This window comes from Dermacentor albipictus, chromosome 4 (assembly GCF_038994185.2).
Source record: "Dermacentor albipictus isolate Rhodes 1998 colony chromosome 4, USDA_Dalb.pri_finalv2, whole genome shotgun sequence".
Lineage (NCBI taxonomy): Eukaryota > Metazoa > Arthropoda > Arachnida > Ixodida > Ixodidae > Dermacentor > Dermacentor albipictus.
The window spans coordinates 168465751-168478462 of record NC_091824.1 but is presented as its reverse complement, the minus strand read 5'-3'; the positions used below and the strand labels follow the sequence as shown (position 1 = coordinate 168478462).

General features: G+C 44.9%; 1 protein-coding gene across 7 annotated transcripts in view; it reads right to left on the bottom strand.

Annotated features, from left to right (window-relative positions):
* The window catches only part of LOC135910090 (GA-binding protein subunit beta-1-like), a 74162-nt gene that overhangs the window by 52413 nt on the left and 9037 nt on the right, over positions 1-12712 (bottom strand). For 6 of the 7 annotated variants that reach the window (XM_065442104.2, XM_065442101.2, XM_065442100.2 and 3 more), the window contains exon 5: positions 967-1131. The exons of the other annotated variant lie outside the window; for it this stretch is intronic. In XM_065442104.2, the coding sequence (XP_065298176.1) occupies positions 967-1131 (165 nt within the window). The remainder of the gene's footprint in view (positions 1-966; positions 1132-12712) is intronic. 7 annotated transcript variants of the gene reach the window in all.

Sequence of the window (12712 nt, the reverse complement as noted above, 5' to 3'; positions counted from 1 at the left end):
TTTGGACAATGCTTCGGGCTGTCTCGCCGTTCCCGGTCGCTGCGCCTTCGCATTAGGAGCCACCAATAAACCTCTTCTCAAAGATATTTCTTCCAGATATAAGTTTGTTTGCACAAGGTTTGACTGCTGCAGTTGTGAGGTTTTACTTCCACAACATACTGCCTATTCTTGCACAAATTGAATGTTGTGTCACAGAAGAATACAGGTATAAATATATCTTCTAGCTGAGCTGCAAGCTCACAACCTCGAATTTCACTGACATGCACTTCATTGTGCATTGGGGCAAAGTGCATTTCCCAGGCTACATTCTAATGCCCTTTTTTGGGTACAAGCACTTGTCTATTTCATACAGGATGAATTGGAAGTACGCATTGCCTGTGTTAAAACTACATTTTTCTAAATGCAAGCAACATTGGCATCATCTGTCCAAGGGGAAGTTGGCATGAAATCCCTTTTCTGCCTATGCCACTATTTGGACAAATATGTTTTTTGGTAAGAAAAGTTGATCATTGATGAAAGCCACAATTATGTGCAAATTACAACCAGAAGCATTTTGCAACTTATTGTTTTCATTTTATTACTATAGTGGGGAGTGCACATGAAACTGTGGCTGGCTTCGCTTAATTTGTACCGCCGATGTAGATAATATTGTCGACGTATGCGGCACAAAACTGTATCATTCGTTGCAGGCTCCCAAATTTATCAGAAGGAATTGTTTTCTGAATTTCCCAACAATTCGTAAAATTCCATGGCCCCTGTCCGTGTAAAAGAATTGTTCGATGTCAGTACTTATTTGCATAAAAGGTCAAATTTCAATACAACAAAACTTCTATATAATGAAACAAATTGCCAATTTTACCAACAAATTTATTGAGGTTTAACTGTACAAATCCTTTATCATGGTAGCAGCATATGTGTGGGTGCATTATAGGAAGTTTATGAAGGTGGTGAGAGGGCAGCACCCACCTGAAGCACTCTGACCACTTCAACATAGTCGTTGTCCAGGGCAATGTCAAGCGGTGTCTTTTCAAACTTGCTACATGCACCTACATCTGCACCCCACCGCAAGAGGCATTTGATCACGTCTAGATGTCCTCTCTCCACTGCCCAGTGAAGGGGTGTCATGCGCAGCTGTTGAAACACAAAGACATCAAATGTTTAGCCACACAGCTGCTGCACAGAAATTTCTGTTGGCCCACAGTTACATACAGTGCAGGAAAGTCTTTACATGCACAGCCTGTGAGGACAGTTCATAAAGTCACTGCCTACAAACTGCAAATGCAAGCAGTGTGTTGAGGCAGAGAGAGAGAGAGAGAGAAGTATAAGGAAAGATAAAGAAAGAAGGTTAACCAGGACTGAGCCTGGTTTGCTACCCTGCACTTGGGGAAGGGGAAAGGAGAGGATAAGATCAATAGAAGGAGAGAAAGTGTTGATGTCGCAGACGTAATAAATTTCTCAGCACTGTATCACAGACAATCGATAAGTCCAGTTGGTTCAGAAAATGCACAAGCGCCTTTGTGGCCTTCTGCAGCTCTGATATGTGGGACCATGGTCAGGGTGTCTACCAAATTGACATTTCCAAATTCCCCAAGTTTTCCAGGCTTTCCCTGAGTGACACAGAAGTTTTTTTTACGCTGACGCCATGCCGCCCTATGCTGTCACTTTCTAGTAAGCATACTAATAAGAAAAAAGAAAAAAAAAATGACTTCAAGTTTCAATAGTAAGGAGTAGTGTTTATTTTATTCAATAATAAAACAGAAGGGAGGGGTTAGTGAAATGCACAGCAAATAAAATACCTTCGAAAGAAATGGTAAAGCCCATTGTGAATTGAGTTGAATTTTCTCAAATACGAATAAAAAGGAGATGCATACAACAGCAAATATTTTTGAATATGAGCTATTACTATCAAATTATAGCAAGCTCATTCGTATAAGGCCCAAACTTTGTCACAAGTGATATTCTCTCTCTGAACAGCTGTCAAGTCAACCTCAACTCTCCTGACATATGCTCAGCCCGCACACGACTCAGTCTTGCATTTCACCACTTTAAAGAGTTTATTTTGGTTTGGATGAGGGACATCTGCATCTCGGAGTCAGCCAACACCTTTCCTTGTGAGCTCAAGCTCCTTCAAAGAAGCAGCAGCTCGCTTCCTTTCCCATTTATTCAACGCGTAGGTCCTTTCTGTTCACGTCCTCCTTCAGCTGCTCGTTCGCCCCACGGACCATTTGAAGCATCCTCTTGGTCAGTTGTACAGTCAACGTCCGATTTTTCAGACTCCCTAGGGGCGACGAAAACGTCCGAAAAATTGGGCAGTTCGATAAAATGAATGCATATCGTGTGCTGCCCATAAGGGCTCAAATCGCCACAGGCACATCCGAAAAAGCTCTGAATGCCTGCGAGTACACTCATTAGGCATCTAGGTGCCTGTACTGTGACAAAAGATGGCAGGTGCATACTTGTGTAATTAAGGAATACATACTGTGTCCAGTAATAATTGCCCTTTCCCATGCTTGTTATGCTTCACCGCAATACTTTGGCTTATGTTTCACCGCGTAACATCACTGTAATAAGGTGAAGATGACTTTTGGAAACCGGAATTATGCAACGCATCGTGCTTTCCGAGCTTCGAAGTTATTGGTGAGGATTACAAAGGCAGAGTAGGGACCATTGCTAACAACGGCGAATTGTTATAATGAAAACACGGCCCCGAACAGCAAGAAGCTAGGTAGCGAGCGTCGAAGCAGCTAGGCCTGGCGTTGCCGCAGTGGTGGCTACGGCTGCCAGCAGATCTGCGTGCGAGGGCACCGGTCCGGAGAAGTCCGGAAAATTGGACGGCGAAGCGTTCTTACATCCGAAATTTCAGACATTCTTATACACTGATTCTATGGGATAGATGATGGTGCCACAAAACTGCCCGTAGTATCAGGCATCCGGAAAGTCGGTCGTTGACTGCACTCTGGCAACTCCTCCAGTCGACGACAAGGCGTCAATCTAGATTCTTTACGATTCCTCCCTGCTATTAGAGCTGGCCTTACCGCGATTTTCGTTTCCTCTCACGAAAAATTTACAGCTGGTTTTCCCTGATAGAAGCACAAATTCCCCGAGTTTTTCCTGACTATTCAAAATCCCTGAGAATTCCCAGTTTCCCCATTTGGTAGACGCCCTATCTTAATATATTGTCCAACGAGAAAGGCCTTTAGTCTAGCTGGTTATCAGAATATCATTTCATCGGCTAACCGATCATTAGGATTTCTAAAACGTCATCTGCGTCACTCACCCTACCACGTAAGACTTTTGGCTTACCAATCGCTAATTCGACCCAAACTTGAGTACGCATCACAAATCTGGAGCCCTCACCAAGTTTATTTGATTAACGCTATCGAAGCAGTGCAAAATCGTGCTGCTCGCTTCATTCATTCTTCTTATTCATATGATATCAGCGTGTCATCCCTTAAGAATGACTCTGGTCTGCCCACTCTTTCGTCTCGCTGCAGGATCGCCACACTATCACTTTACCACAAGTTTTATTACAGTTCTTTCAGCCATCCACCTTACATTGCTCCCGCCGCTCGCACATCCCCCCGCACGGGCCATCCACTTCCAAGTCACCCGACCCCGTTCTGGCACCGCTACTTTTTCTGCATCATTTTTTTGCCGCGCAGCTTCAGAATGGAATGGCCTTCCCCACGACATTGTTTCAATCACCTGTCCATCACGTTTTATTCAAAGTGTATCCATATGCCTGTCTTGTTAAATACCTGTGGCATTTGTAGCATCTCTGTACAACCAACCCTTTATGTAACACCCCCTTGTGGGGTCTTTAAGGAAATAAAGTGAAGTGAAGTGAAGTGGTTTAGAGCATCGCAGAGGCCAAGCCTGTGTTGTGCTGTTTTATCCTTGACAGTGCATTTTTTTTTCTTCTTTCTTTGCCTTCTTTTTGTGTGTGCCAGTGTGCATATGTTGCTTTGAGATCCTTGTTGCTACTTCTGGTGAGGCTTTGCTGGCATATTGTGTGGCCTACTAATAGTTTTGTGTGGCATTGAAAATTACGGGGCTTAGGCATACTGCATTTGATTCCTATGAAACAATATGCATTTTGCCAATAAAGATACACAGGATCCAGTACACAGGACAGAGCCGCAAGAAGAAACAACAGTTTGTTGTTTTGTCTTGCTCTCTGTCCAGTGCATTGTGCTGTTTCATTCACTTATCTATTTATTCTTGAGAATGTTACATCAACTGGCCTGTACTTTTGCAATAAAGCACACAAGAAATAAGAGTGCAAGAACTATGGTCACATGATGAGCAGCAAGCAAATGGCTTAACATTGCCCAGACCTGCTGGTGGTGGTGTACGTCAGCATAACAATCGGTTTGGCCAAGCCACATTCTAGACAGTGCCACTTTCCATTTTCCGATATGGTGGTGCCCGCAAGAATGCAGTCTATAAGAGAACAATTTATTATGCACAGAATTTGTAATGGATTTCATTTGCTCAATATTTAGGCGCCCTTTCCACTTTGGTGATCAGGAGCATAAAAAGATTAGTGCTTACATTTGAGAAAATACAGTAGCCTTTAGGCAAGTTTCTCCATTTTGTAACCTTGTGTCCGTTTTCAGTGCATTCCCAAATATCTGAATGCATCCTTGTGTTTTATGCAGAGTGCATTAGACCCCAGCTGCAAGTCAGCACAGTGCTGTACCTTTACTTATCTTTGTGAAGCCTTTCTCCATTCATTAAACGAGCAGTGACACATATATTCAGAGTTGTAAAAATCTACAACCTGCTCCTTGAACATAGAAGGATGGCACATAGCAATTATGAAGTTTGGAAAAGATTTTAATTTGATACCAACGATGATCTCGAAATGTCAGACCTGGTGTTATCATTATCCTGACCTCAAGACAAAGCTCAATTTGTCAAAATGATGTAATAATGAGGCTATGTATGATGACATTGCTCATACAGAAGCAAACTAAAGTGCTGCGCATGTTTCTTTTGACGATGCTCACATTTGGCAGTCATGGCAATTGCAGGAACAGAGCAAGCCAGTGTATCATGATGCCATGACTCATCCACCTCCTGGGTAGCAAAACCAAAACTGGCTTGTAGAAATAAATGTTACAGAAAATTATTTAGGGCACTCTTATACTCGTCACCCTTACTTTTGTAGTTTACAGGATTTGAACCTACACTTAAAGCAAAACAATGATAAGCTGAATATGTAGCGTCAGTGCTTCTTCAATCCCTAAAGGACGCACACAAGGCACTTCAGGAAAACATTTTATTTTTTAAACAATTTGAATTAAATTTGTACAGTTAGTGTACATTTACCAGCTGATTTCAAAAGTACAAATATTTATTTTCCTACAATAAATATTCTTTTATCATATCCGAAACAGGAATTTCTTTGTTTGGGACCTAATTAGCTAATTAAAAGCAGCTTGCATGGTAATGTACAGTACATGTAATTGATTCTGAATATTCATAGTGTGTCGTAAGCTATAAACCATTGTTTTGCGCCAATTTGAAGAGAGTTACAGGTTGTCATACTTAGCCATAAAAAGTGCCCATATTTATATTTTTCTACGAGAGCGGATCAGAAAGTATTTGCCGCTGTTTATTTTTTTCAAACAAAATTAGAACTGTAAATTCAAAGTAAACATATCCATAGCGCGAAATCGGAGTGTGCGCGCCGTGAGCGCCGCGCGAGAAGACCACAAATTTACCCGTGACGCTCACGGCGTGCATGCTCCGATTCTGCGCGCGCCGGCCGACCACCGCAAGTTCGAGCACTCCGAGCCGCCATGCGTGCAGGGCACCGCGCGCCCGCGCCTGCTCCGGCCCGCTCCGTGTGCCGAAGCGCAGCTGCGCGCGTACGCGCCCCGCCGTCCCCACAGCTTAGGGGAAGGCGAGACCGCGCACGCAGCGAGGGAGACCCTAGGCAAAGCTCTCGAGAAGACAGAAAGTACATTTATTAAACTGGGAGTCAATACAAACACACGTTTTAACGTCACGTCCGAATATGAATCTAATTACACAAAACATGGCCGAATGGTCGCCGGTGGCCGCTAGAATGGCGCACCGCGACAGAGAGAGAACAAAGAAACGAGCAGTAAGAAGTTGCCTATCCTTCGGTCAGCGCCTGCCATCGTGCGCCCCACAGCAGAGAAAAGGGAAATAGAAAGAAACGACAGACGAACAGACGGGGGCCCGATCGGCAGACGCTGCCTCAGGACATCGAGACGACAGAAGAGAGCGCGCGCACCCGCCGAGGCCGGGACCCCGACGAGCCGAAGTAACCATCGACCGGCAGCGGACAAAGGGGGCCGCCGCCAGCAAAGAGGAACACGTACGCACCTTCCGACGCCTCGATGTGGTCTCCCCGGGTCCCGTCTTGCGTGCGCTTACCCGGAGTGCACGCAAGCAGGGCCCGAATCCCGCCAAAATGTCGGCCAATGAGGAAAGCCTGTTGACCTTCCCGTGGGCGGGATGACAGCAGAGTGACAGTGTTTTATGACCCGCTGCCACCCCGTTCAGGCAAGGAGAGGGACACGGAGCCCCCGACAACACAACGCAATGGCTCCACAGAACCACCGCAAGAGCCAGAAGCCCCACAACGTGGACGATGTCATTTCGTAGCTGGGATGGGGACAGTGCGTGTTCAACAGGGGCGAGTTTGTACTTTTGTCGCAATACCTGGTAGGGCCCAGGATAGTGTGACAGTAGTTTTTCGGACAAGCCGACATGGTGACTTGGAATCCACAGAAGAATGAGATTTCGGAGAGAAAACTGAAGATTCCGGTGGTGACTGTCATAACGAGTCTTTTGTGACGCCCGAGCTGCTGTAAGTCGACCACAGGCAATCAGGCGAGCCATACCAGCCCGACCAACGGTGTCATGGGCATATTCCGTGGCATGTTGTGACCCCGATGGTAGCAAGGTGTCAAAAGGCGGAGTGGGATGGCGACCAAACAAGAGGTAGAAAGGCGAGAAACCGGTGTCATCATGCCGTGCCGTATTGTACGCAAATGTCACGTACGCCAAAGTACTGTCCCAATCGGGCTGGTCTGCTGCAACGTACATGGACAACATCTGTGTAAGGGTGCAATTCAGTCATTCAGTCCGTTCGTTTATGGGTGATAGGCAGTTGCAAGCTCGTGTTCGGTGGAGCAGAAACGAAGTATGTCTTCCACAACTTGGGACGCGAAGTAGCGGCCACAATCTGTCAGCAGCTGCGTTGGTGCGCCATAGTGAAGAATCACGTCTTAAAGTAAAAAGTCTACTACATTAGTAGCACAGCTGGTGGGCAAGGCACGTGTAATAGCATAGCACATCGCATAGTCTGTGGCAACGGCTATCCATTTGTTCCCTTTTTTGGATGTGGGGAAGAGACCAAGAAGGTCAATGATGGCACAGAAGAAAAGCTCCATGCGAATATTGATTGGGTAAATGCGGCCAACAGGTTGCGCACATGGCCTCTTTCGACGCTGGCAAAAAAATCGCAAGCCGCAACGTACAGTCGCAAGTGCAGGAGGTGCAAAGGTATCTGGCAGTGGTTGTATCGTGGAGGTCAGCAAGAACAGTAGAACGGAGAGGAAAATTAGCAGTAAATCTGGTTCATCAGAGCTGATGTTGCATCGATAAAAAATTTTGTCATAGAGCACAAACATTCTGGTTGAGCGATCTGATTGTCCTGAAGTCAAGCGCTCAATGAGGGACCAGAGAGAGTCGTCCTTTCGCAGCTCAGTAACGATGTTGCGGAAGTCCTAAATGGACAGAAGGCAAGTGTTGGCATCCTGTTCGTCGTTGTCAGGAGGATAGACGGGATGGTGAGACAAGCAGTCAGCATCCGGATGTAAGTGGCCAGACTTGTATATGATAACAAAAGAAAACTCCTGAAGTCTGAGTGACCAGCGACCAAGGTGTCCAGTCAGGTCTTTCAGTGATGATAGCCAGCACAGGGCATGGTGGTCCGTAATGACAGAAAATTGGCAACCAAACAAATAAGGGTGAAATTTAGCCAATGGCCGCACTAGAGTAAGGCACTCGCGCTCAGTGATAGAAAAACTGCGCTCTGAAGGGGACAAGAGACGACTGGCGTAGGCAATGACACGCTCTACTCTGTTTTGCTGTTGGGTGAGGACAGCACCTATGCCATGGCCACTGACGTCTGCGTGAACTTGAGTTGCTGCAGATGGATCAAAGTGGCCTAATATCAGAGGCATTGTCAACAAGCAGATGAGGGCGTAAAAGGCTCAGCTAGTTCGTGGCCCCAAAAGAATGCAGTGTATTTCTTTAGGTCAGTCAGTGGTTGGGCGATATTCGCAAAACTGTTAACAAACTGACGAAAACAGGAACATAAGCTGTACACACCTTTTGCTGAGCAAGGCACAGGAAAGCTCCTGACTGCATGAATTTTATCAGGATTAGGATGTATACCTGCATCACTGACAAGGTGGCCAAGAACTTTGACTTTGCGGTGTCGAAAATGACACTTAGAAGAGCTAGGCTGAAGGCCAGCCTCCCTGAAGACTTCAAGAATACCAGTCAAGCGACTGAGGTGGCTGTCACATGTAGAGGAAAATACGATGACATCATCCAGATAACATAAGCAGGTGGACCACTTATAGCCCTGAAAGAGAGAGTTCATCATTCTTTCGAAAGTTGCTGGGGAATTACAAAGTCCCAAAGGCATAACCTTAAAATGGTAAAGGCTGTCCAGCATAACAAAAGTGGTCTTCTCACAGTTAAGTTCATCAACTACAATCTGCCAATAGCCAGATCACAGGTGGACTGAAGAAAAGTATGTCGATACGTGAACAGGGTGTCTACCAAGTTGACATTTCCAAATTCCCCAGTTTTCCAGGTTTTCCCTGAGTGCTTTTACAATATTCCCTGAGTGAAACAGAACTTTGTTTTGTGTCGAAAGTGCTCACACCATGTTTCCCAATGCTATCCTTCTCTAGTAAGCATGTTAAAAAGTAAAAATGACTTAATCCAGTTTGAATAGTTTCCCAATGCTATCCCTCTCTAGTAAGCATGTTAAAAAATAAAAATGACTTAATCCAGTTTGAATAGTAAGGAGTAGCGCTTATTTCATTCAAAAAAGAAAACGGAAGGAAAGGGTTAGTAAACAGCACAGTGAATAAAATACCTTCGAAAAGAATGGTAAAACTCACTGCAAATTGAGTTGAACATTCTAAAATACGAATAAGAAGGAGATGCATACCAAAGGAAATATTTTCGAATAAGAACTATTTCTATCAACTGATAGCAAGCTCATTGGTATAAGGCCCCAACTCTGTCACAAATGAGATTCTCTCTCAACAGCTGGTAATAAAGTCAACCTCAACTGTCCTGACATACTCTCATCCTCCGCACAATGCCTGTGTTGCATCTCACTGATTTAAAGATTTTATTTGGGTTGGATGAGGGAAACCTGCATCTCAGCATCAGCCAACACTTCGTTTTTTTGAGCTCAAGCTCCTTCGAAGAAGGGGTGGCACGCTTCCTTTCCCGTTCATTCCTCAATGTGTAGGTCCTTTCTGTTCTCGTCCTCCTTCCGCCGCGCGTTTGCAACGCGAACCATTTCAAGCATCCTCTTGGTTGGTTGTACAGTGAACGTCCGAAAAACCGGGCACCTTGAAAAAGGGAGGATGACAAAAAATGGAATGCATGTCTTTTACTGATCTTGAGGGCCCAAAATTGCTACAGACACATCCGAAAAAGCTCCGAAGGACTGCCAGTACACTTATTAGGCATATCGGTGCACGTACTGTGACAGGAGATGGCGGGTGCACGTGTGTATAATTAAGGAATACGTACTGTGTCCCGTGACAATTGTCCCTTCCCATGCTTGTTATGCCTAATTCTGTAATGAGGCAAAGCTGACTTTCGGGACTCGGCATTATGCAATGCGCCGTGCTTTCCGACTTCCGAAGCCAGTACCAAAAAGGCGGAGTCGGTGCCATTGCTGACAGCGGCGAATCCTTTCAATAAAGAACACAGCACCAAATGGCAAGAAACTTAATAGCGAACGTTGAAGCAGCTACGCCTGGCGTTTCTACGGTGATGGCTACAGCTGCCAGCGGATCTGCGTGAGAGTGCCAGTTCGAGGCGGCGAGATACTCAAAATCGAAGGTGGTGGCTTTGACTAATGCCACTTCGTACCTGCGGTCACAGCAAGAAGTCCCGAAAATCAGACAGCGAAAGGTTCTTGCGTCCGAAATTTCAGACGTTCTTATACATTGACCCTATGGTATACGTGGTGGTGCCACGAAGCCGTCGGACGTCCGGAAGTCGGCCGTTGACTGTACAACAGCAACTCCTCCAGCCGTCGACGCGGCATCAACGACGATTCATTACGATTCCTCTGTTTTATTCGAGCCAGCTAGCATTATCGCGACCTCCGTTCCCTTTCGATAAAATTACAGCAAATTTTCCCTGATAGCAGCAAAAATTCCCCGAGATTTCCCCGAGTATTTCCAGATTATTCAATATCCCCGAAATTTCCTGGTTTTCCTAGTTGGTAGACACCCTGGTGAAGGTAGTCGAGAGTGTCATCAATTTGTGGGAGAGGGTACATATTCTTTTTCGCAACCCACCCTGGTGAAGGTTGTCGAGAGTGTCATCAATTTGCGGGAGAGGGTACATATTCTTTTTCGCGACCTGGTGCAGTTAACGGTTGTCGTCACAAAATCGCCCGCTGCCATCCTTTTTTTTGAGCAAGACAACTGGCAATGCTTAAGGACTCGAAGAGGACACAATTGCACTTTTGGGTAGCATCTTGTCTACTTCAGCTTGGATAATGTGGCGTTCTGCGCGAGACATGTGATAAGGTCGCCGGTGGATAGGACCAGCATCACCGGTGTCAATCTTATGTGTCACAACGGAAGTCTGTCCCACAGGGAGATCTTCAGTCAAAGACGTCACGATAAGACACCAGGACAAGACAAAGATCCGCAGCCTGTTCAGGCAGCAGGTCTTGAGCGATCATCTTCAAAAAGAATAACAGGGTCTCTTAAGATCTCGCATAAGAGGTGAATGGCAAAAGCCTACTCTTCCCCCTCTTATCATTCACCTCTTTCTATTTGCCTCTTCTTTTAGTCATTACTGCTCACTACTAAGCATTTTTAGTCATTTGTAATCAATTGTGATCACTACAAGCAGTCGTTAGACATGCTGGTCATATCATAGTCATTACTGGTCATTACTAAGAATTCTTAGTCATTTCTAATGAATTGTAGTCGTGACAGGTTGTCATTAGACATATTGGTCATTTCGTAGTCACTGCAAGTCATTTCAGTCATTATTAGTCATTACTGCTAACTGCTAAGCATCTTTAGTCATTTGTAATCAATTGTGGTGATTACAAGCCATCGTTAGACATGTTGGTCATATCATAGTTATTTCAGTCATTACTGATCATTACTAAGCATTTTAGTTATTTCTAATCAATTGTAGTTATTACAATTCGTCAGACATATAGGTCATTTCGTAGTCATTACAGGTAATTTCAGTCATTAGTGCTCATTAATAATCATTTTTAGTCCTTTCTAATCAACTGTAGTCGTTACAAGTTGTAATTAGATAAAGTGGGCATTTCATAGTCATTAAAAGTCATTCCAGTCATTATTCTCACTACTAAGCTCACTGCTCACTTCTTACTGCTCACTGCTCTCACTCACTCATTATTCTCACTGCTCACTAGTAAGCATTTTTAGTCATTTGTAATCAATTGTGGTCATTGCAAGCCGTCGTTAGACATATTGGCTATTTTGTAGTCATTAGTAGTCATTACAAGTCATTAGTAGTCATTACAAGTCATTAGTAGTCATTACTAGTCATTAACCTCTAGCAATCTCTATTACAATGTTATCATTTACTAACTGTCATTATCAATCATTTTTCATTCTTTAATCTGTCTTCATATGGTGCGATGATGCTTCGGCAGGCACTCCGGCGGTTAGGTATGCCGACACAAACTTCACCATGAACCTATAAAGGCTTTGACCTTAGAATGCCGAGATCGGATGTTGCGAAACTGATTGTACAGCAGGTGGCTGCAGACGAGTACAGAACATCTAATACACAGATGGCGGAATCTCTGCCGAGTGACATGCTTTTGGGATAACTTGCATACTTAAACCAAAATTTAAAACAGGAAGAAATACACTGTTACCGGCAATAGTCACAATGGTATGAGGAATGGCAAGTGTGCATAGCTAAAGAACATTGACATTAGGAGTCAGCACAGTCACCGTCAGGAACAGATGGGAAGCATGTCAAAGGCATACACATGGAGGCTTGAGGCGGCAACTGTACAAAGTCTACAGAACATAAACGAGGCTCAGCTGATTTTGGAGCACAGCAGTGAATAGGCCACTCGAGTTGAAGGAGGCCAGCAGTGCAGTCAATCAGTGCTGAATGGTCCGATAAAAAGTAGAGGCCGAAGGTCAAGTCAGGGGAACACCATTTCAAAACAGCAAATAAAACGGCAGTGCTGAAGCCAGCAAGTTATTCGGGCAGTGCGCATGCCAAGGATAATGGGCACTGCTCCATCGATGACCCGGATAGCGCGAGATGCAGCAGGTGCAAGCACTAGCTTCAGGCGGCAACGAAGGCGGTTGCTCATCACCGAGATATGGGCTCCAGTATCAACAAGTGCTGGGACAACTACACCATCAACTTCTACATCGACTATATTGTG